This window comes from Corvus brachyrhynchos, unplaced genomic scaffold, assembly GCF_000691975.1.
Source record: "Corvus brachyrhynchos isolate BGI_N302 unplaced genomic scaffold, ASM69197v1 scaffold136, whole genome shotgun sequence".
NCBI lineage: Eukaryota > Metazoa > Chordata > Aves > Passeriformes > Corvidae > Corvus > Corvus brachyrhynchos.
In genome coordinates this window covers 6,752,122-6,777,689 of record NW_008239080.1, presented here as the reverse complement: position 1 = coordinate 6,777,689, position 25,568 = coordinate 6,752,122, and the positions used below count along the sequence as shown (strand labels likewise).

At 38.3% G+C, this 25,568-nt stretch overlaps 2 protein-coding genes across 11 annotated transcripts in view; both read left to right on the top strand.

The window, feature by feature from the left end:
- Positions 1–9,192, top strand: part of MLIP (muscular LMNA-interacting protein) — a 103,868-nt gene extending 94,676 nt beyond the window's left edge. For 4 of the 5 annotated variants that reach the window (XM_017739325.1, XM_017739324.1, XM_017739328.1 and 1 more), the window contains 2 exons: positions 6,755–6,786; positions 8,866–9,192. In XM_017739325.1, coding sequence (XP_017594814.1) covers positions 6,755–6,786; positions 8,866–8,876 — 43 coding nt within the window. In that variant the 3' untranslated portion in view covers positions 8,877–9,192. The remainder of the gene's footprint in view (positions 1–6,754; positions 6,787–8,865) is intronic. The other variant, XM_017739326.1, reaches the window with a different exon arrangement.
- A 7,123-nt stretch (positions 9,193–16,315) lies between these two features.
- The window catches only part of TINAG (tubulointerstitial nephritis antigen), a 97,318-nt gene continuing 88,065 nt past the window's right edge, over positions 16,316–25,568 (top strand). For 5 of the 6 annotated variants that reach the window (XR_001863649.1, XR_001863647.1, XR_001863648.1 and 2 more), the window contains exons 1-4: positions 16,316–16,799; positions 21,002–21,065; positions 22,143–22,232; positions 23,810–23,924. Coding sequence is in view for 2 of the 6 variants with exons in the window: in XM_017739290.1 (XP_017594779.1) it covers positions 16,430–16,799; positions 21,002–21,065; positions 22,143–22,232; positions 23,810–23,924 (639 nt within the window). In the remaining 4 variants the exon portion in view is untranslated. The remainder of the gene's footprint in view (positions 16,800–21,001; positions 21,066–22,142; positions 22,233–23,809; positions 23,925–25,568) is intronic. The other variant, XM_008637636.2, reaches the window with a different exon arrangement.

The following is a 25,568-nucleotide window of genomic DNA, read 5'->3' as shown; positions in this document are numbered from 1 at the left end:
CAGCAGGCACTGGCAAGTCCTCTTTTTCCAACAAGGTTATGAGCATGAAGCTGAATTATAGCCTCAATGTTGGAATAAACATGTAATTCAATTAACTATCATATTCTTTACTCTGGCTTTGAAATGTCATAGAACATCATGCATTACAGGACGTTTTCAATACTATTTTAGAAATTCATCTAAGAAGGCATAACTTACTACCAATAATAGCAGCATGAGAATGTTTATGACACAAGAATTAATTTTTTACTACCGAGACCTCTTTTACCAGGTGCATGCTCACAATTCTTTCACTAGTTTTTTAATGAATTTAGAAATACAGATAGGAATGATAATTACATATTTATAAACAGTTTATTTTTAATTTATTATATTAAAATTTGATTCTAGTTTGTCTAAAAGCAGCAACATGATAATTTAAATAAATGAAATGGATGTTTGCCAATAATTTCTACCAATGAGTAAATTATTTTTAGTTCTGAAAAATATTGTGGGAGTTTTGGGGTCAAGCCCTTCACATTTTGGAAGTGGAGGATTTGCCTGAATTCTGAGTTTGTTGAAAACATATCAATATATCTTCAGTTTCTCTCAGTTTCCACTTAAAAAATAAGGGGAAAAAAGATAAAAATGACAAGAGGTTGATATCTCACTTGTTGGGTTGATCAACAGACTGCTGTTCTGCACCAGGAGTATACAGGCACGGCCGTAGCCTCTTATGGGCATCCCTGGGCTCCCTGTGCAGGGTGTCAGAGACTTAGAGCTATTTCATATATCTTTTTGTTTGAATCTCCATCACAGCCTTCCAAATCATCAATCCCCTTTCCTCTGCCTCCCAGGAGCCACTTCTTGATTCTCTCAAAAGCAGGTGTTACTGTGGAACTGTGTCTGCTGTGGAACTATTCAAAGAAAGACCCAAAATGCCCTCACAAAGTGAAGTTAGACCACAAATACCTGGCAGATCTTCTGAGATAGATTGTTTTTTTTCCATCTCTGCTGTAAAGTTTCTGAAATATTACTGAAGAATGATCTATCATTAGAAGGCAGTGAGAGGGACTGCATAGTTCTGAGGGTAAATTTGTTTTGAGATTAAGCAGATTTGCAATACACCAGGAACTCTAAAACGTGTATATATACACATGTATGTATATTTGTGTATTTGTATAAGTGTGCATGTATATATCTACAGCCTCTGATGATGCAGATGATTTTCCTGTATTTGAAAATAAGATAGAGGGAGGCAAACAGCTAGATCCTTGTCTCTCATCTTTCTGCTTTACAGTTTGCACATTGAGGGAGAATTTTGCAGATCTAATGGAAAGACAGATATTTTCAAAGAGAATTCTCTAAGAGACAAGACACATAATTCAACTGATGCATTATTAAGATCAGTTCAGAAAGTGGAGGACCTTGTACTGACATAGTAATGTCAGACACAACAAAAGTGCAAAATTCCTTTGGTTAGAGGCCAGCTTGGTCTGTTCCAAGACAGGTAAAATATATAGAACTGTCTTCTAAAAGTTTGCTTTGCTTTTAAAGAAGCACTTTGAACAGAATTTCTATCAACCAATTTATTAAAAAGCTTAAATGTACTACAACAGTGGGAGAATTTGTACCATGGCCTGTAGAACAACTATACCTGATGAAATTGTGGTTGCATTTATAAGGACCAAGGACAGTCAATGGGAAAGAAGAAGATTTATAAGTGCTGTTATCAGTATGCTTTCTTTTTCCTTTGATTGCATCTTACTGGATGACTTATAATGGCATTAGCTAGAGGCAAATAATATGCTTTAGGGTTCAAAAAAGTGTCAGATACCATTTTGTACAGCTGAGCAAGCTGACTATTTGTGCTGTTTCCCTGGGGCCTGTCACTAATGTGTATTTTGCAACTATGACTCTGCAGGTGAACTCCAGTCCATGTAGATACATCAGGAAGAATTGTGCTAGGCTCACCACAAGCTGCTCAGGAAGTGATATCAAGAGATGACACATTTACTGTTTCCTCTATTACAAATCAAAGAAAATGTTCTTCATAGAACTATTCAACTCACTTGTACAGAGCAAATGATCTAATATTTTCCCCAGTTTTTAATCTCATTTTTAGCAGGAGGAGGTGACCAGGGCACACCACACTGGCCACGTGAAGGCTGAGCGATCTCTTTGTATGTTTAATGGGTGGCAGAGAAGACACAAATGCATCTCTAGAGATGACCCCCCTTTCTCATTCTCAGTCAAGAAGGACTGAACAAAGGCATCTGTTTCCCTTGAGATCTATTGCTGGAAGTGGAAGTATACAGCACTGATACCCAGAAGGAGATCAACATTTATTCTGTCTTGGAGACAGACAGGAGAGCAACACAGAACTAGAAGCTGCTCAAGATATTTGGGATAGTCTTCTTAGCTGCCCTGAGGGTAGTGGCTTCTTGGAGATAAGTTGTTGTTGACCTGTCTCTGAAAAACAAACACATTTTCACAATTTCCTCTTTTATGTGGTTGGGTTTTCAGAATTGTATGTTATAATGCTCTCCCTTTCCAGTGCATTAAAAAAAGCGAGGTAGGTCTTGGTTGATGATTTTTAAAATCACAACATCTTTCAGGCACCTGCATTATTCCTTTGTATTTAGGAACCTATCTCGACTCTAGGAACAGTTTATACCAAATTTACACCTTATGAGTTTACATAACCCACAAATCTCCACCGAATTTAAAATGTCTTTTTTTTATCAGTGAATTCTGTTTGGATGATGAACTGATTACAAAAAAAATCTGCCAAGTCATAAGCCCAATATTACTCTTACTGCTATCATAAGACCCTTAGATCACTGTGCTATATTATCTAAATTATTATCTGCCCTCTTTATCTAAAATTATATGTAGGCTCATACTTAACTTCTCCTGCAATGTTCCTCCCTCAGTATGAGAAAGTCAGTGGGATTCGTGCAATTCAAAAAAACAAATGGATGGGCAGATGCTCTGTGAAAGGTGAACACCTCCTTGACCTCTAGGAAGGAGCGAGAGAGGAAATGAGGGGAATGTGCTGCTAGTTTCTCCTTAGTAATTAGTGTTGTTTTCCTCAAAGCAAAGTATTCACTGGAAATAAAAATAATAATAAAAAAGGAGTTACCTTTGTATTCAGAAGAATAGCATTCTATTATTTGTGTAATTTTAGTGTCATTCTGTAACAGCATGCACTAAGACCTGTGAAATCCTTGTGAAAGCAAGAAAATAAATAAGTGACATTCTCCTCCTTGTGAAATCCTTCTTTACAACCAGTGCATGTTAAATGGAGGAGGCCTGAAGGATACTGTTTGAAACCTAACCAAGCAGTATGCCAATAATTTCTGATACCTACTGTCTTCCTTTCAAGTAAAGCTAGTGTTTGCCCAGGCTGTAATGTGTGAATGGTATTATAACCATTCTCAGAATTTTACCGAGTCAGAACCTTTAGAGAGAACAGGGGGCATATGTACCTCTAAAATCTGAAAAAACCCACTGTGTGCAGGGGCTAAAAGTATGTCCTCATTACCCTTATTCATCTATAATTTGAAAAATCCCAAGTCTACAATTACAATTACTAATAAATGACAAATTACAGTTACTAATACAATTACTTTAGGTCCATGTAATCTTTTGCTGCTGCTGACTCATCACTCCCTTTTATCTGTTTGTTATTCATGAAAGATCTGCAATATTTACTTGAGAAATCAATAGCATTTCTAAAGTCAACACTCATAAAAAGATCCCATGAGAAAAAGCTGATTCTATTGAATTCACTGGCAACAGGATTTCACTGACTGTCTTTTGTGCAAAGCAGCAAAAGTTTTTGAAATTTGAAATTCTGTGAAAACGTCAATAAGGTACAAAGTTCTGTTATACACTGCTCTTAGTCTTTATTTACTTAAGGAGTGTTCCTGCTCAGAAGTCAACAATAGTATCAATTAATCATTGATAGATTCTACACATAAGAGGAAAATGTACCAATTTTATGAAAGTGTCCTTGTACTAAAGAATTTATATAAAGGGTTTTACTTTAAACAAAAGCTCCAACCTAAATGGCATTATCACAGCAAAGTGGTGTTCTTCCAGTTAAACGCCCTCCTCACTGGGCCCTGAAATATTCTGTAATGATTCAGCTTGTGCATACTGCTCAATACCTTTTCAACTTGTAAAGAAGATTTCAACTTGTAAAGAAGATTCCAACTTGTCAAAGCAAGGACAAGGATGTGGTAGATACCTAACAGAAGTGGAGGGAACTCTACTGGCAACACTCCCGCTCAAACATCAACTTTACGCAAGCACCTTCTTTTTCCATTTGGTGCTGGGACAGATCTTTCCAAATGTTTTGGGGAAAAAGACCGTGTTGTTCCATATGCTTTCTTAGGAGACAGAAACATGGGCTCTTCATGTGTCACATCACGGATGTACTATTCACTTTTTGCTTCCAATCTTGATTAAGTTTGCAGCCTTGTTCCCCAGACAGTGGAGAGCTGGTGTTGACTGGTATGGCAGAACATTGCTGCCCATTCCTCTCTGGAGTAGTGGTATCACTGCCCTTAGTTTATTTTGACCAAGCCAAGGACTGCAACACTAAGCTCTCTCCATATCCTTATAACAGTTCATTTAGCTGAAAATTTAATGACCCTGCAAATGAACATTAAAAGTAGGAATAACTACTGCTTTTACTAAAGGAGTAAGATTTTCAGGTGTTAGCTGTGACAAATTCTTTAACTTCTAAATTGGATGGGCCACTGAAAGGGAACAGTAAGCTGTAGCCTTCTGAGTCTTATAAATAGAAAGGCAGGTCCAAACAATGCACACTTCTAAATTCTCAAATAAAAACTTTAAATATCAGCAGATAAAATTTCTATTTACTTTATATCTAAACAATGTTTTAAATATTTTTTTAAAGATTTTATATGTACAACAGGAAATTTATATTGCGACAGGTATTTGGGCAATACTTTTAGTCAGCTTCAATTATATCTCCTTGTTTTAAGTAAAATTTTTCAGTTATAGCCTACTAAATTGAAAGGGCATATTAGGTCACCATGCTTTAACAAGAAAAAAGCCTTATACACATTTATAGAATTTTATTTGTAGGGTGATCGCATAAAAAGAATTACTGTAAATATATTCATTTTATAAGTTTACATTAAAAATTCTGAAAGGGTAGTAATATAAGAATGATAAAGTTTGAAATATCAGTATGTGATTCAAAGTACAATTTTAATCTAATTCTGCCTGGCATTAAGAAACAGCTGTTGTTATTGGTCCCATTTAAAGAATGGCAGGAGTACTGAGAAATAGTTTTGGAGGAAAAGAACTTGCTCTGAATAGGTAGTCAAAACATAGTTGTAGGCTGAAGAAGGCTTTTTAAAATTATTCAATATTTAAGTAATGCATAAGTAATTAGAATCATAGAATCAGATTAAAATTAGCTATAGTGTTTGACCACTCTTACAATATAAAATATTTTTCCTTACGGCTAATTAAAATTTCCCCACTTGCTGCCTTGTTTTCTTTCATCATGCAAATCTGAGCTGTCATTAAACCGTTCTTAAATAACTGGAAAGGGAAAATAGATACCCCTTAGTCTACGCTTTAGGTTAAAGAAGTGCTGTCTGTAGCCACCCCTCATCTGTCACACATCTCTCCCAGAAATCAAATCAACAAACACTTGCAACCATCCTGGTAGACGTCCATTGGTTTCCTCTGCTTGCTTGACAAAGCAAAAAACTGTTTTTCTTGTGAGGGCTCAAAAATGGAAACTACATTCTGGATGCAGCCTCACTAGTGCCCAGCAGATGGGAATAATTTCCTTTAACCTGCTGGCTATGCTCTAATTAATGCAAGTGTATATGGGGTTATCCTTCATCACAACAGGGCTGGACTGATGCACACCCAGCATGGTGTCAGCTAGACTTCATGTCTTTCTTGGCAGAGCTGCTACAGGCCAGTAGCAGTCAGTCAATCACTGGCCTGTGCCATTGCATGGGTTAATCACTTCCTCCATCCCTCCTTGTCCCCTGCCCCAGGCAGGATTTTGTATTTGCCTTTGTTCATGAATCTTCTGCTGGTCTGTTCCTCCAGTCTGGCAAAGTCCTCCAGAATGGGAGCCATACCCTTAGCGTATCAGTGCCCCTCCAAATTCAGAGCATCCACAGACTTCCTGGACATACAAGCTTTTCAGATCTCTGATGGAGATGTCACCCTAGCATCCTCTGAAATACCACCTGGAACAGAGATCTTGAACTGTTGAATACTATCTTTTTAGACCAGGTGGTTATTGGTCCACCCTGTAGTCTATCCTACTCCTTGGTTTGGGTGCCAGGCTATTCTAGGAAACCGTGGCAGAATCCTTGCTAAGGCAGAGGAAAGTGACACCTATGTCATGTGAATGCAAGGGTGGCCACGTGCTCTGTCCTCCCAGCATGAGGTTCAAAAAAGAAGTGGAAAGTGGAAAACCAATGAGTCTGAAGTGTCCTCTGATGTGCACTTTGTCAGGGTGATGTTTCTCTGTTGAAATTTGCTGTGTGCAGAAGACTTCCTGAAGCATGTCAATGCATGAAAAATCATTCCTGGTTCAGTAAGCAGAGTTATAAATTAAGAGTGCAGCAAACCAGTGATTAAAAAAAAGAGCAAATTGCTGTATGAAGCTGTCCATCAGTTTTTACAACTGTTCCTGCATAACATATTGCAGTTTCTATTCTCTTCTTCACTTTGTTTTCACCTTTTTTTTTTCATTTTTCTATAGGTTTCCAATGAAAGAGGTTCTGTTTAGATATGGTGAGTATTACTATTTTTTCTAACTTGATTACAGTCACAATTTGAATATGTAACTACTTTGGTGTCACTTTATCAAATTTTTATCATTTTGTTTAAAAAGATGATAGGATGTTTTAGGTACAAAATTCAGTGTTTTGATAATAAGATGGTTATGTTTAGTGAGTGATTTTCTATAAATAATTACCAATGCAGAATAATTCCAATTCTTAGCATGACAGAATAAAGTCACAATAGAATTAATTCTAAGTGGAATCAATCAAACAGTTGGAAGAAATTGAGGTATAGTCTGGAATTAGATTGTGAAAGGATGTTAGGGAAATAAGATGAATTTTTTTATATTTGAGCACATGACCACATAGTGCCATTAAATGAGTGGCTTGCTAGAGTTAAACAATACCATGTTGCAAATAATATACTGTGCTTGAGAGCTGATTTGATGTATTACTTAGCAAGAAAGGTCAGCAAATAGGTGATACTGAAAAGGCTGAAATGTTGAACGCCTTTTTATTCTCTTTTCTTGTTTCAGTCTTCACAAGAAAAGAGGTTAATTATGACTAAAAGTTTATTTCTATTATTATTAAGAATTTGAGAGTAATATCATGGAGAGAAATGGAAAATAACACCTGAAGGAATACTGAGGTAAATTGGAATATTCAGGACAGAACAGCCTAATGAAATTAACCCTTAAAATACTTAACCTAAGCAATTTCTCAAACACTAGTGATTAGCACGATGAGTAAGCTCCCAGAAAACGGGAGAAAGGCAAACACAATGTTCTATCTAAGCAAAAGAGGAAAGGAAATGCTAAAGAATTACAGAAAATTCAGTCCTAATAGCATTTCCAAGACACTGGAACAAGGTATTAAACAACACATTTGTAGACACCTAGAGAATGGTAAGAAGATAAGATTATTTGCACAGGGACACGTCAGAAAATCCTATCAAGTTGATCTCATTTCCTTCTGTGACAGCAAAGCAGATATAAGGATGTGTTTTATACAGTGTACCTTCAGTGTAGTCCCACACGACAGCCATAAGCAAGCAAAGCAGATATGGACTAAATTAAACTCATATAAGATAGATATGTACTTGATTGGAAAGCAGGACTCTGAGAAGAGTTATTTGCTTCTGGAGTGGGACAACATCTCACAGACTTCCAGAATGCTGTCTTGTAGCTCTAGCACTATAAAACTTTGCCATTAATTACTTTCTCAATGACATGGACAATAGGCTTACCCAATTTACAAATAATGCTCACTTGGGAGGACTTGCAAGCAGCATGGAAGCCAGGATTTTAATTAAAAAAAATTGACTTACATTACAAGAATGGCTTGAAATAAATATGATACAATTGGTTGAAGAAAAATACAAAGAAATATGAAGGGTACAGACAGAAAAGGAATGACAATAATACTGCAGGTGAGAACATGAGGATTATAGGGGAGGACAAACTAAGTCTGAGTAGAAGAGGTGATGCATTCAGGGAGAGGTTGAAAGGAATACTTATAATTACTCATTTTTTTTCACTATTAGTGCAAAATCCGTGGCATAGGATGTGGGAAACAAATGGAAGATTTAGAAAAGATGTAAATACTTCAGTGTCTTCACACAGAAGATAAGAAATAAGGACAGAGAGAGGCACAGCAGTTTCTGTCTCTTCATAATGGACTATTATAAAGGATGTTAGTCACTTTTCCATCTTTCCTGAGAGCAGGAGAAAAAGAAATGGGTCTAAATTTCAGGGAGAGAGATTTAGTTTGAATTTGAACAGTTACAGCTCTGTGAAAATTTAAGTCTTAAAAGCAGTTTACCTCAGGCTGCTGCAAAGACGGGCAAGCTTCTCACAAAATAAATTTGGTCTGCCAGCTCTCATCTTCTCCCACAGCTAGAGCACAAAGGAGGAGACTGAATAGATCTTTAGGGCTGGGGTTTTTTTCTGTGAAACTATGAATTCTATTTGTTAGCCAGATCATCAGGTTGTATAAATTAGGAAAACTAAGTGACCTCAGTGTGTGTTATGCATCTTACTAATCTGTATTTTTGACAAATTGTGTTCATGCAAAAATCCTTCTTTTGCAGCCCCAAATTAGGATCAAGAGCTAAAAACCATATTTTGAAGCCTGTTTCTATATTGAGAAGGAATCCACAGCACCAGTCTTATTTAAAGCACCATTTAAAAAAAAATTGCTTTCGGTATGCTAGTTGCAAGGCAATAATAACAATCAAATATTCTTTCAAGAGATAATCCTATGTACTAGCATAATTAACCCCAGAGGCACACACATGAATATGGCATTTCCTGAAGTGCTTGCTGGTTTAAGAGATGCCCAATATAACACAGCATATTTTCTTTAGAAATAATATAAATGTTGAAATTAAATAAAGCTGTATTTTTGTTGCAAAGTGTTTTTTGTGATTCTTGTTTTTACTCTTGTAAATCTGGCTCCATGGGTTTCAGATAGCTGAGAACAAGTGCCATCATTGCTGGGAAAGGAATGCTCCTGTGTGCTTAACCTTGGTCACATTTTGCTGCCACACAGACACTTGTATTTTGTGAAGTAGTCCAGGGATTATTCACGCTTGTGTCAGCACCCACAGCAGTCAGCAGTGAACACGCACAGCAATTTTCCCCTGCCATGCAAAATTCATGGCCCTTCTGACCGTGCCAGGTGCAGAATTACCGTCTGCTCTCCTGCACACTGGGAGGAAACACTGCTTTCCAGTTTATGCTGCTGGGTTTTTGATCTTGTGCTGCTACCACAGGATGTTTTCCAAGCCTGGATCTTAAATGTTTTGCTTTGAAAATGCATTATGAAAGTCTAAGGAAGCTGGTTGTCTATGCTGGCATAAGTTAACTGAGTTCTCCCCAACCTCTTGGTCCTTTGAACCACAAGGCACCCCACAGGGGACTCTGACAACATGCTCAGGACCTTTGCATCGCAGCCCTGTCCCAGAGTGCAGGAGCATTTTATCTCCTGATGCATTGTGATTAAGACTGATATCTTAATGAGAATCCCTGCTGTTTTCATTAAAATTAATGTGATGAACTATTTTATGAAATACTACCATAAGTAAAAACATAAAAATTAAAACCAGTCTAAATGGAATAGTCCATGGGCTACTCAGCCTCTTGCCATATTGGACCTGGTGTGATTTTAATCCAGCCTACTTTTAAGCTGTTGGACTCTGGAGCTGTGAAAACGGAAGAAAAGGTCAGCAGTCAGTAAGTCTCTCCCTCTCTAGGTAATATATTAATTTGTCAGAACATTCTGAAAATATTGCTACACATTTAAGAGTGGTGTTTTTTGTATTATTTTCTTTCTCAATGGAAAAATAACAGAAGTTAACTGTATAGACCTTGTGAATTGCATACCTATTAACCCGGTGGTGGAAAAAAAATTTGAAAAAGCATTTCAGTGAGTTCAAGAGAGAGTTTGTGAGGTGAGAAATCAACACATACAAATAGAACAAAAAAGTATAGAAAACTTTAAAAAATAGATAAAAATTTCATATATATAAGCATATCTATAACTATAAATGTGTTAAAAATACTCTAGAAATTGTAATAGATCTACCCACCAAGGACCTAATAGTATTTCTTGTTTCCAGTAAGGCACTGAAGTGGGAAAAATTCATATTTAAAGCCATGTGATCTGTGTAATTCTCAAAGCCTTAATCTGCTTTCCTGCCCATATTTTTTCAAGGCATTTGTTTTGTACTGAATTTGTTCCAAGTCCAAATTTCTTTTCCTCTTGAATTTTATTTTTGCAGAGCCCAAATCCATTCTAGCATGTCTAGCTGAGAGAATTGTTCACATGGCTTAGTTTTAAGTTTAAATTAACCTATGAGATAGAAGCCCACAGGTGAAAGGAACATAAGCAAGAGAAAGGACTACTGAGATTAGAGGAAGGACAAAGGAGAAATCCTTTTGTTGACCTTTGGGTTTGTGAGTTTGTTGATCTGTGCATAATTTAAGAAACAGTTTTGCTCTCTGTTCAAACAGCTTCCATCTACAAATGAAAAATGAGATTATATTGACAATTACAGTGTAGAAACCCTATCCTGGGAAACAAATGGAAAAAGTATTAAGAGAAAAAAAACTTTAAGGAGAGATTATAAAGAGCAAAACAACATGAAAGTGATTGCTTTTTCTGAAGTACTAGAAAATTAATGGATGCTGCTTATTCAATAGTGTAATATATTCAGTCCAGGTTCTGATGCCTTTACCCTGATTTTAGTAATTATTTTCTGGTAAAATACACTTTTCCATCAGAATCAAAACGACTGCCCATGTTTAGTGAGGGCTTCTGATCCCCTTTTTGCCTTAACTTCTCTTGCAGTCTGATACTCCATGTTTGCCACCCCCCCTCATCCACCCCACGCAAGCTTGTGATGTTTCTTTTGTTGCTATGTGCTACAACTCAAGCTACCTAGAAAATGACTTATTAAAGTTGGTCCAAGTGGTCAGAAGGGAAATGTGTCCAGCACAAGAGGTGTATTTGGAGAGTGACATACTTGAGAAAATCTGGATGCTGCATCAGAATAAGGACAGTCCTTGGCCCCAGGGTTCAGCTGGCTGGCACCCAAAGCCTGGTTTGGTGTGGCACAGCTCTGTGGTCTAGACTCAGTTTTAATGAGAAAATTGCTTAAATCTCTGGGAGTTCACAAGCTAAAGCTATGTATAATGAGAAAAGTGAAACAAAGAGAAGGATTTTGTTAGGATGGTAAGAGTAGCAACTCAAGGACAGAAAAGGAAAAAAAAATCTGTACCTTAAGGTATAAAAAAATCCTTGAAGGCAGAGAATCAGAAAGTGGCAACTAGGCAACACAGAGGATCAGCCTGTAAAGGGGATTAAGATACAGACTTATGAGAAACAGCTGAGGGAGCTGTGGGTGTTTAGCCTGGAGAAAAGGAGGCTCAGGGGAGACTTTATCACTTTCTACAAATACCTGAAAGGAGGTTGTAGCCAGGTGGGGATCAGTCTCTTCTTTTAGACAGTAGGTGATGAGAATGGCCTCGAGTTGCACTGGGGGAGGTTTAGATTGGACATTAGGAAAACATTTTTTCACTGAAAGGGTGGTCAAGCATTGAAATTGGCTGCTGAGGTAAGTGGCAGATTCACCATGCCAGGTACTGTTCAATAGGTATGTGGATGTGGCACTTGGGGACATGGTTTAGTGGAGAACACAGTGATAGACTTGGTGATCTTAAATGTATTTTCCAAAATTACTGATTCTATGATTCTAAGATTGGTGGGATCAGATAGGACCACATGATTAAGATGAATGCCGGTATGTGCATAACTTCTTGCAACACCAGCACAATACCTTCTGAGAGCTCATACTGACAATGAAATACAGTATAATCCTCGTCTCCTTCACCTCTGACTGGTTGATGAGGTTTGGGATTGGCAAGCTCACAGTAAACATCACCTCTCTGAAGCTATATGCAGCCATGCACAGGTTAATATGTTCACAATAGTCTGCACTGACAACATAACAAAGGTGGCATGTGGTCCATCCTGGGGTCACTGTCAAAATTTCCATGCCTGATTGTGTTTCTTGAGAGGTTCCTATTCATGTATGAGCCACAATGACTGCTGCTAGCCGTTCTGTAAGTCCTAGTGCAACACTGTTTAGGAGAGCACCTGCAGCTGTATGACTGCATGGACACTGTGCTGGGGCATGCACAGGATTCCCCACTCTTCACAGGTTCACTGGGCTGAGCCCAGAGTGGGCTGACCTTGACACAATGCAAGAGCACAGCTGGCAAGAAGAATGAGATAGCACCAGCTTCCTCGAGGTTGCCCGAGTGATGCAGCTGGTGTGGGAAACAGGCACGGTCAATTACGGTGGTGGGAAGAGTGAAAAGGCTGTGAGGGCATAGCAACCATTTAATCATAGTAATATACCATGCAGCATACATATGTAACACCCATAAAGTAATTTCCTTTTATCTGCAGTTGTTGACTCTGAATTCTTGGGCATTCATGTGTGTGAATCTCTGTGTGTGAGGAATGGGATTTCTTTGGCATGTACAATTTGGGTCAGTTGCTCTTCCTCTACTTCCAACCCTAAATTTGTTGATTCAAATATCTGATGAATTGGGAGAACTGGTCCCAGAGACTGTGAGTAACAAGTCACACTGTGACATGACTCAGACATCTGATGAAATTTTTCACATAAGAGACCATTATTTTGAGTTACATGTAACCTGGATTAGCATCGTAAGAGTTGAGATAGGCAGCCCTGACATTTTGAATTAGAAGTGGCACTGATTGCTACCACACCAACAACCCACAGCAGTGAGCTGCCAGGCTCTTGCCAAAAGGGTGAAGGCACCCCCATTCCTATGCCTGCTCCAAACATACAAAGACTGAATTGACAGTGAGAAAATCACTTTAACCCACAGCTTGTCTGTGCATAAACACATCTAGGAGCTAGTCATTCACAATTTGGGAGAATAAATCCTATTCTGCCATTAGTACAAGGCACAGAGAATACATTGTGGGATAACACTTTTGTTGAAGTAATTTTGCTTTGAAAACTTCTACTGCCTTGCAACCATTAATAAAAAAGAGTAGTAAGTATAAAGAATTGTGGCCATTAGAAATCAGTGATGCATTCTGTGCCAGGAGGCACCAGTTAAATTTCCATTTGAATTCAACAAAAGGGATGGACTGTATCATTGCTGAGTTTAAACTGGAGACAAGCAATTACACGGATTCTCTGATGCACTGAGTTGTGCCTCCTGGCAAATGACTGACCTGGGGTGTGGTGTCGTGGTTTCTTCCTTGACTTGTCAGGTGTCCCTTCATTTTCCTGGCATAAGGTCATAGTACTGCAATTCCCCCTGCACAAGGCTTGGTTCCCATTTGCGTGCAGCAGCCATGAGAAGGGAAGGTGTCACAGTTGCCTGATGGGATGGGCTCTGCTGTCCATCCTGGGAGCCACCTTCAGCACCCAGTCTTGCCAGCCACTGCTATCCTACCCTTCTCTGAAGGTGCTGAGATTTTTATGATGCCCAGTAGGCTCAGTCAGACAAATTAGGACAACTTTTGAAAGAAAGGCTATGAAATAATCCTGGATCAGCTTCAAAGAGTTTCTTGGCTTTTTTTTTATTTTAATGCCTTTTTTTTTTTTTTTTTTTTTTTTTTTTTTTTTTTTTTTTTTTTTTTTTTTTTTTTTTTTTTTTTTTTTTTTTTTTTTTTTTAATTTTTTACTCCACCAATCATTCAGTGGTATTAATATTTGAATTCTGGCCAAATGTGTGGTGTTTTCTGAAGCTCGAGGGTAGACATCAAAGACTGCTGAAAGAGGAACTAGGCATATACTTTTGCACTTAACTGTGCTAACTAGGACTAGGACCCTAACTCAAAATCTTAGGAGACCTGTTGTGCTTGGTATAGGCTAATCTTCAAGAGAGAAAAAGGATCATGTCTAACTGTTCCTAAATTGTTACAGATAATTCAGTGCATGCTTTCACACAGTGAAGACAGAGCTGCTTGGCTTACAGTGGAAAAATACTGAAAAAAACCCCATTTGCTGAAGCACAGTGGAATAGTTTTGTGGGGTTTTTAAAGGTTTGAACACAAGCCATCAAGTGGGAAAAATGGGTTGTATCAACTTTGTTGGAAAACAAAGGTGCTTAGAAACACAAGTTGATTTTTGTGTTCCTTTAAAAGAAATCTAACTCCTGTGTAAATGAGCTGAAGTGATTTCCAAGCAAATTCCTTGCCTCTGTTTTATCATCAGCAGGTCTTTAAAGTTAAAAAGAGATATGCCTCTTCACTTAATCTGACTGACAGACATTTACCACATACGGCAGCTTTTATTCTTTCTTATGCTTCCAGAGCAAGGAGATAACTAGATAAAAGTATTTCTGAAGATTTCTAATGCAAAGGAGATTTGAATTTTGCTAATGTCAGTGCAAATCAGAGGTCATTCTCTTAGAGATGAGAGAGCTGCACAGGCATAAGGAAAAGAAATGAATTATAATTTCCAGAGAGCACTGTATCCATGAACAAATCCTTTCTCATCTCCCTTATATTTGTTGCATTATAGCAGTCAGTGGCAGAATTAAGGTTGTCCAGATTTTTCTGTTATTAACAAAACAATAAAAAAAAAATCAGAGCAAATTTGAAGGCTAAGATTTATGTACTATTAATGTGATTACCTGTTGCTGGCCTTGGCCTTTCTGTTATCTTTCACACAGAAGATTGCCTGCAAAATAAAAATGGTGCGGTCAGATGTAATTTTCCCTCATCTGTAGCTCCTTAGTTGTGACAAAAACAGTGTAGGAGGCAGGCCCAATAAAAGCACTGCTGGTAAGATATAGAAGACTTCAATATTTGGATTACAAGCCCAAATATATAAACATAGACACACATTTCCTCTTAATGCCTCTACTGTTCATGGCAATGCATCCGCACTGGCTGTGCTTTCAAAAGTAGCTGCCCTTTGATGCTATGCCTTCCCAAGCAGCCCAGCTGAAGTCACAAAGGGAAAAATCCCCTTCATTCCCTAGAAAACAACCCACCATCAACTTCTCCAGGTTCCTCTCACTTACTAAGAAATGGAGACAGAAGGATGACTGGTTTTTACCTCTGCTTGTTCAGCTTTGGAGACTTAAATTGTTTAGTCCAGATTTGAAACTGTGGGTGGGTTTTTTTATTTTGATTAAGCCTTATGTGCTATCTCTGGTAGGAACTTCAAAGTTCTTTGGTACTTTTTTCTGAATCTTTTAAGTTTTGGCAACAGTACCACGTATATTGCTTTAGGCCCTCTGCTCAAAAACCTGGAGATTACAGATCAAGTAGCAAAGGCTTTCAGACTTCTCCTTCATATCTGCTCTGGTTTTTTTGTGCATTTATAAATACAGCCATTTTCTTTTTAAATAGGAATGAGCACTTATCAGTGGATATTTATTATATTAATTAGAATGACTGCCAAGTTCATTTTGACTACAGAAATGCAAACCTTAAAAGAATACCTTTGAGTAATAGTTTATGCTGAATATCACCTGATGTTTTTTCTGAATTTGCCCATAATAAAATGAGTGAAAAAAGTGAAGCATATGAGGTTAAGCTAGATCACTGGAAATAGAATTGAAATGGGGGATGCAGGATAAGTTTACTCCAGTGATGTAACCCTGCTTATCAGAAAACATGAAATACAATCTAAATGTTAAAGATTTTCTAATAATAAGGAGAACATGCTGGTTATAGGTACATGAAAAGAAGGAGAGCTTCCTTTGACAGCGTCACTTGTTCCTCACATTGTTTTGATTTTAGAAGTCCGAAGTATAGAACTAAAATACTGGACTGTGTATATTTTGTATGTTCTGAAACTTTAGTATAAACTTTGTCACTTGCAAGAGATCGCACCCCAAGTTTCATAATGATGAATACATACCTGCGACTCTGTTTTCAGTACCTCTGTATCTTGGGCAAATATATCAGTTTACAACATATCTGACTAATAATTAACACATACAGAGTCTTCCTAGAAAACCCTAGTCTACAGCTTTCTGTTCAGATTTCTTTCTGATTGCTAACTGGAGGTACTACATCTAGAGAAAATGAATGTTTGCTGAGAAAGCGAAGGACAACAAGCCTGAGAAAAGGCTTCTAGAGGCACAAGAATGCGGTGCAAAATTCAGATATTGCTCTTATACTGCATTGCAAGTGAAGTTTCGATGGCAAAGCAGCTTGATTCTAGAAGAAATTTCCCCCGAGGACTTTACTCTGTAGAAGACAGGGGGTCTGCTAAGTGGAACAGGATTAAAAGGAGTCCGTATCAGGGAAGTTCCTGCAGGATACGAGGCTGTTGCACAGGAAGAGATGATGACTGCAGCTTTACCATTGTCTCCAGGGGAGCTATATGTTACTGTGACCAGTACTGTACCTCAGGCTCTCCTGGGCCTGTAGACTGTTGTGCTGACTACTGGGATGTCTGCAACCACCCTGTGGAGCCCACCAGGTCAGAGGAGCCTTGGCCACCTCCAGCATGGGGTAAGTTGAGAGAAAATGCTCAGTTGGTTTTAGTGCATCACAGTGAAAATATATATAGAATTAGAATTACCGATTAATCCTTAGAGTGTATACATCCTGAAAATGTCACTAAAGATGTGGACAAAGACACTGAGTATGACATTGCAGTAAGAATTATACTTGCTGTTATTTCTTTGTCTCTAGGACATTAGCATTGATTTGATTATATTTCTCTTGGACAGATCCTTTGTTTTACTTGAAACTTCACAGAGAATAACCTCATTGGGTCAAAATTAGTGTAATCTCAACAAATTCAATAGGGTTTCACAGATTAACATGAGGTGAACAGCAAGCTCTAAATATTTGTGTCTATCAGTACAAACAAATCATCAACAAAACTAAGGGTTATCCTGAATGATACTGCCCTGAGGTGTTCTGCAGTGGTTTTGATGCAGCATAGCTTTCACTTTTTCTGGAAACAGCTCAGGTGTGGGACTAAATGAGGGAACAAAGAGTAGGTGAAGGGATGCGTTTAGAACAAGGATTTGTGTCATATTTTAGTTTCTTACTAGTTAGTTTGCAGTGGAAGTCCCTCCAGAGCTACTCTAAACTAAGTCTAATTATTTTTAGTACTAAAGATTGCAAAAAAAAACCCCCAAAACATCTGCAAAACAGCTGGTCCTCCCTTGGATAGTGGAAAGGCCAGATCTCTGCTGGTGAGCAAAATACAGTATTGTGGATTTTAAGACTATGTAGCTTCTTACTGTCAGTGCACCAAATCTGGCCAAAGATGTAGAGAATATACCAAAGTTTCAAAAGCCTAAAATCAACAAAATAATGCTGTGACTTTTTAAAATTAACCATCTCTTTGCAATAACCTTGCTGCTTGCAGTTCAGCACTCAGAACACAAGCTCTTCAGGAGGCTGTGCTCTTAGGCTCGCAGCCAAAACCTGATAAGTGGGAGTGACAGAAATGCGGCAAAACAAATTTGATTTTCCAAAGTGTTTCTAACCATCTAAAAGAATGTTCTAGAACTCCATGTAAATAAGGACATTTCCTTCATTTTTATTTGTGCAGTGGTGTATATTATTTTTGAGATGGGGTGTTTGTTGCAAGCTCTGCATAACCACATAGCTGCATTTCTGCTCCGGAGCTGACAGCTGGTGAGTCTACTTTGGCAAACTGTCTCATGGAATTGGATCACTACAAACCCTGCAGCAGTTTGCCATGTAGTCACTGCCACAAGTCTACCTCTAAAAGGTAGAAGTGTAACAGTAGCTTTAGATAAGGCAATAGGTGAGGGGTATATTTTTATTGCTTTTAATCCAATATTTTGCATTTGTGTGTACTGTTTTGTAACTCCTAACATACCTGCCAGAGGTAGTAATTATATTTACAGTATTCAAGTACCTTTACTTGTCCTATAGATGACTTTATACTATTTTAAAATATGTCATCTCACAAAAAATCCTGGTTCTCTGGTCTTTAAAGTGATGGAAAGTCTGCAGTTTTTAAAAATCTCTTTATTGGACATTCATTATATAAGTAGATAAAAGGGTAAAAGTAGAATAATAAAGCCAAAATAAAGTGGGGGGGAGAAAGTAACAAACAAAATAATCTCTAAAGAATCTTTCTAGAACTGAAATGTCTGAGGAATTGGAAAGAAAAAAAGGTGAAACAAGTAGGACTGAATGCCTGAAGATTGAGCAAATCAGGAAGCATACTGAGAAATGACATAAGTATGTTAACTGACTTTTAGCAACTGACACTACACTTCTACCTTAGACTAAGGATTATTTAAGCACTTGAAGACCACATATGCCACACTACTTTTTACCTGGAAGATCTTGATCTTTTTTGGTTGCCCGAGGTTTTGCTCTCAAAGCCTCCTGAATCATATTTCTTTAAATAAATCAATAAACTGAAGTGTTTTACATGGGCTGGAATGTACAGCAATAAAACTGCTTGGTGGTTTATTTCTGGATCTCCACATATTCACTGACTTAGTGTGCAGCAGAAGCAAGCTACACTGTGACTTCTTCCATGGAGGTGCACCATGCTGGGGGTCAGTATTGATTTAACTATGTGGAACTGCTTTGACTCTGCCTTCATAAACCCAGCCTTCAGTTTATTTCTATGGCTTTCATGTGTAGTTTCAGAAGAAACTGCAGATTCCTGCCTTAGATACCAAGTGGAAGTTCAGGATCTTTTTATTATAGTAGTGTTTTAATTTTTGTTGTTAGAAGAACTTTTTGAGTTTTATCTCAGGACTGTATTTATTATTTATTTTATCTCTTTGTTTCAATTAGTCTGATGGTACAAAAAGCCCTGTCAAAATCCACACACCGGATCTCACCCTGTTGGTGGTGTAAAAGTGACGTCCAGTGAGTTTGCTAATTGCTTTTACATGACAGTCATGATCTGACCTACAAGGGAGTAAACCTGAAGATATTTCAGTGACAGAAGTACTCACACCAATGCTGGAGGCAAACGAAATGCGAACCATTAAGGGTATAAGAATGTTGGACTGGGAAGGAAGTCTCCATTTATCAAATGTTCTTCTTTCCAATAATGACTTGCACATCATAAAATCCCATTCACAAAGTCATCAAGCTGCATCTTCAAATTAATCAATTTCCCACTTAGTGTATTAGTATTCTGACCTAATACATTCAGAGCCAGACAACTTTGCTGTATTCTCATGTGTCTTTTACCTTAGATATCTCTGTTGTCTCACTGGTGCCTCAGGCAGTACTCCTGGCCCTCAAAATATTAATTGGGCTAGGCTAAAGAAACTGAATGGTGTTAATCTTCAATTCCCTAGGCATACATCATTAGAAAGCTGCTTCTGTACTGGTCCAGGTTTGCATTTTATCTTGGGCACAGGCAGTGAGCCCTGCCAGCAGAGCTCCACTGAGGGTCTGTTCCATCTCTCAAATGTTGCATCAACATTTTCTTCTCTTGATATTTTTGAAATACCTTGCTTGATCCTCCTTCCAGCTACTGTCCGATGCTGACATTGTGACAAACTGTGGTGCTTTGGTAATTTGAGTATTCACTGAAAAACACCTCAGCTCTTAGCTGAAGTTGGATTAGAGCAGACACTTTGGGTCTCAGACTGCCTCAGTGGAATTTATTTTACCTGTGCTATCTCTCATAGCCTAATGAACTACCAAAAGGGAAAGAAAGGCACTTACAGTTAATACATCACCTCTACTGCACTTTGTTATGAAATTATGTAGGGCTCAGAGTGTGTGCTTCTGTCCTGGCAGTGAAGGAGGCACAGGCAGCTGAGGCGTACATGTGTGCGTGTGTGTCTGGGCAGACAAACTCCAGCCCTGGACATCAGAGGGGCATGATCTTCCTCACACTGCTGGTGGGGGGAAAAGCGTGGTATCATGCAAATATGAAGTCAGCACTGTGTTAAATCTTCTTGAAAATGGAGGCAAAGGGAGTCCAAACCCTCTCAGCAGGGGAAGAAACCTGATATTTGCAGGCTCACCTATCAGAACAGACTGGAAAACACAGACCCGTGTGATAAATGTACAATGTTTGTTACTGACTCAACCCAACACCCTGTGCAGGCATTCTGGATCATTATTCTACTGAAACTTTGACAATCCAATGCAGTGATGAAACTATTTATGTGGAAGATATTGAAAGACACACAAAATCTTTTCTAAGTGAAGTGTTATCAAATAAAAAAAGTGAGAGGGATGTATTTTTTTGGAGAACTCACCACTCAATTTAGGTTTTATAGTGGGTTTTGGAGGGTGTATGAAACATACATTTGCCTTGAAATGTAATTGATCTGTCTGTTTTTCAAAGAGGAATTAATCTGGCAAGGAAAAAGAATTTATTACAATGGGTTTGGAATATTCACTAGTTTTTTAGATTCTATACCTGTAAAAACTTATTTCTATTTTAATTGCCAATTAGAAAATAACTTTTATTAGAAATATTTTCTTTTTACTACTGGAAAATAACTTTATTTGAAGAATTTTTTTAAAATTTATTTTTAAGATAGTAATTCTTCACTGGGTGTTTTAAATACTTTAAAATGCCTTCATTACTTGGAAGAAACTGGAACTATATTGCTGACTTTCAACTAAATAATTCAAGCATAGTGCATACAACCAATTAATACAATAGTAGCAAGAGTTTTCAGTAATTCACTTGAAGAATTATTTTATTTTCACACATCTATATGTTATGTTGGCAGGTTGTTATAAAGATGGCCGATATTACGGAGAAGGAACAATAATTAAAGACAACTGCAATTCCTGGTAATGTTTCAGAGAACAGCAAATTGAATTTTATCTAGCATATGTCACGAAACAGTAATTAATGTAGAGAGCATCTTGAAATTCATATTAAAAATTTAATCAAATCAAAATGGCTGCAAAAGTAGTGCTAAGTGTTAAGGTTTTGTGGAAGTAGATTATAGTCCCCTTAGAAGCATGGCAAGAGGGAAACGGAACTTTCTAATCAAGATGTGAATATTAGACTATTAAAATCTCCTCCTCACTGGCCTAATTCTTTTCCTGCTCAGTCAAACCTAAATTGAAATGGTTTCAGTCTAGACCTGGGCATTGACCTGAATGCAGACCAAACAAATATCATTGAACTTTATGGAATCCTTCCTCCTTGTTTGTTTGTTTGTTTGTTTGTTTTTTACACGAGTAAGGAGAGATTACATTAACTTGTAAGGGAAGGAAATATATATATATAAATACATATAAATATACACTATATATATATATGCATTTATGTGGGAAGGGGAGAATTGTTTGAGTACCCTTTTCTCTGCCTTGGGACAGGAGCAGACAGTGCAGGCAGGGGGGCTTTGCTCTCAGCCCTGGCAGTTGTCTGCCTGAGCCTTGCCTCTCCAAAAACCAGCCCCACACTGGAGGGACTGGGGCCCCAGGGCAGTCCCAGAGCTCCAGCTGTGCCCAAACAGGGCTGGAGCTCCCACTCTGCTGACTTTAGCCCAGGGTCCTTGGAGCAAGGTATCTGGGGCCACAAAACCCTTTCTGGGTTTCCAGAGTAAATCTCCCTAAAAACATCACATTTTTTCAGGAATTCAACATCAACATCACATTCCCTGGTTTGATCTCACAAAGATGGAAGCAAAATTTTTCAGATATGACCTTTCTAACAAGCTGTAAACCTTCCCAGCTTGTTCCAATTCATTAAGTGGTGAAGCAGGAAGAAATGACACTATGTTTTCATAAACACTGTGTGACAATTATATAGTTCATACTTCTTTCCCCCTCCATCTGCCTTCTGCTGTTAAAGTGCATATTTTTCCTTTGACAATTCTTTTTTGTTGTTGTTGTTTAATGATATTCTTGTCCTTTCAGCAAATGTTTCAACAGTCTCTGGGAATGTTCAACAGACGTATGCCTTGTTCGCCAAGACTTAATTCAGCACATCAATTCTGGAGATTATGGGTGAGAACCCTTTTATTTTAGAGTTCTGTTATGCATCACAGTATTGCTCATTGTGTGCATGTGCTAATTACAAGGTATGCAGTCCTTCTCCAAATACGTTACAGCAATTTGACAGTAAGTGTGCATTTGTGAAACTTTCCTAATGTACTGGCAGATAACAAAGCTTTAAATAGAAAGATACTGAACATCTCATGCTAGTAAGAGTTACTCTAAACAGCTATCTAAAATATTTTCCAAATTTAGAGCAATTTTTTTCTCTGAAAATACAATTTGCATCATCTTCCCTTATTCTTCATGGTGTTTATTACTTGGGATAGATATTTAAAGTAATTTTTTCTCCTCCCATGAGACCACTGTTCCATGTTACAGGACTCTAGGTAGCACTGGAAGAGGAGAAGATGGGCCGAATGGGGACCAAGTTATGAGAACTTTGTGGGGCTTTGTGGGGGTGTTTCTCTTGCTAATAATCTCATTGCCCTAGCTAGTGCACGGAGATTAGGGGCCCCAGTACTGGATCTGTGCCTTTGGAGACTGCTGGCTGTTTACTGACAGAGATACAGGGGCAGCCTCCCTGGGATCTGGGGTACCAAATTCACCAATGAAGCCTGTCCAGATTTCAAACTGTCATGAGCACTGAAATACTTCACAGGAGACTTTTAAACCAACTGAATGAGGATAAACAACCAAGTTAGGCCCCTGGAGCCTTAACCTGTCTCTTGTCAGTGGTGAGCAATGAGGTTTGTCACAGGGTGACAGGTGAGGTATGGCTCAACCTGTCCATGTGCTTGCACTTTTCACTGACCACAGGGAGACCAAGAGCAATGAGGCTTTTTTGGGCAGCATGAATCCCACTCCTTGTTCTTCATATAAAAGCAAGAAAGGAACGGGTTAAGAGAATGCTCGCTCCCCTGTCACTCAGCCCTTATCCAGTAATGAATTTCAGTGTGTTCCAAATGTGTATGGCTGCAAGGGTGTGGTTTTTTTGTTGTGCATATAGTTTGCACGTCAGCACTACAGTGTGAGCCGAGTCCACCTGAGAGTAGCGAGGGAATACTTAGAGAACCATGGGGAGCCCTTCCTCTCACAGCGGCTATTGGTATAAAACTCGGGCAGAAGGTGTCAGCTGGGCTTTCTGCTGGGTTCAACAGCACCTCTCTTCTGGTGCACCAGAGCGTGAAGGCGCACTGTAACTCACTACATGAGGCTGTTGGTTGTCTGTGGGAATCTGGGCTGGAGCAAGATTTGAGCATAACTTCAAGAGAACAATAATATTTTGACTGAGCATCTTGTTTTCCAATACTGCCCTGAAGTATTGCATGCTCATGTCCTGCAGGCTGATGTGATGCTGACCCCAAATCACCACTATTCATATAGTCCTGTGTTGCTCCATCTTACACTTATCTGCAGTGGAAGAGCCCATAGTAAATATTTTCTCATGTATATTGAATACAAGGTTTTGAAATGTGGTTTCAAAAATTTATTTCTGGATGCTTTTGCTAGTTGTACTCTTAAATGAGCAATGTGTTAATGTGAGTTATATCTCTAACGTGGGTCTTTGGTTTTCATCTGTGAGGAAGATGGAAAGCTGACAACTACAGTCAGTTCTGGGGAATGACAGTGGAAGAAGGTTTCAAAAAGCGCCTGGGCACCTTCCCTCCATCTCATTCTTTACTGAATATGAGAGAAGCTCCAGTAAGTGTCATGTACACTTGTTAATTTTTGTAAATAACTTTATCACATGGAAAAATAACCGTGGACTATTATAAGAGTATGATTCAGGGTTTTGGCACTGAATGTTTCTATGTTGAATATGATGCTCCTGGAACAGTTCTACAAGTCATAGAATGTCTGGCCCTATTGACAGAAATCAAACAAGGAGGAGCAAAAGAAAATCCTAATCACTGTGAAGTTCTGCAGCAATATTAACATATCATTGTAGATCACTTCTTTAAGAGGGCTCCATAGTAATCTCTCAATTTTGTAATCATTGCAGACATAGCTGTAACCACAGGAAAATAAATCTGGGCATAGTTCATTAGGGCTAACAGCTGAGACTTCACAGCCATCTTTGACAGAAGCTGTGAAACTTGTTTTGGGTTTTGAACAAATGGACAGCAAAATTATGGGAATCATGGCAAAATGAAATGATTACTACCAGCTTTCTAAACCTCTTGGCCATGGCAATTTTCATGACAGCTAAATTAAATTTCCTATCATTTATTTATGCTAAAATTAGTTCTGCAGCAAAGCAAACATACTTTAAGTTATGTATGTAGCTTAAGCAATTTAAGAAAAAATACAAGTTATTGAATCCAGAGTGATTTTTCCAATGCTTTGGATCAGTTGCTTAGTTTCTTTCTTAGAGGACACAATTTATGGAAATCACAGACCAAAAAATCCCCCACCTAACTAGCTCACCATAGTGAAATTAGAAGAGTTGCAAGTATAAATCTATACATCCAAGGTTTGCAAAAGCATTAAGTATAACAGGTATTTATCTTTGGCTTCTATATAGTTCAGGCAATGATGCCATTTGATTATCTATTAAAAGTCAATCATTGATGCTTGTATATGTGTTGTGGTGTTGCCTAGAATCGAAAGAAAACTTTCCAAACATTATTAAAGGTGGTAATATAAAGAGCAGTTACTTAATGAAAGCTTTCAGGTGCACAAAATATCTATGTGCATGCCCAATATGGGATGTCCACAAATTTTGTAAGTTTAATTAATTAGCATATCTAGCAAGTACATCCAACAGGAGACCGGTTGCCCTGGTGTAGTGGTTTGGTCCAAAATACTCATTACTGTTTACCTTCTGTGAGATAAGAATTAGGAGAAACGCAAAGCAGGCACCAAACTGGAAAGAATATAAAGAAATTTATTAACAGACCTAAAAGAAGAAAAAAAATCATACCACACCTTCAGAACACTTCTCCTCCCCCCACCTTTCTCCCTTCTCCCAGTGACAATGTAAAAAGACAACCCTTCAGATGTTCAGTCTGTTCACCACTTCCATAATAACCTTGTTCAGTCCATTTAGGAAGAGGAGTCTCTCTTGTCCATGCTATGAAAACATTATCACAACGAGACAGCCGCCCAGTTCCAGGTAACTTTGTTCAGTCATTTAGGAAGAGGAGTCTCTGCTCACATGTGAGTCCCTTCCCCTGACTTTCAGCTTTTCCCACAACTGCTTTCGAGGGTCCACTCTTGAAGGTTTTTGGGGTACAATTTTAAGGTTGAGCTGTTCAGAAACAAAAGTTCTCTTCACCCATCTCTGGGAGCATTTCATCTCTAAGAACAGAGGCGCTTCTCCTTCCCTGGGAGCAAAGGGTCTTC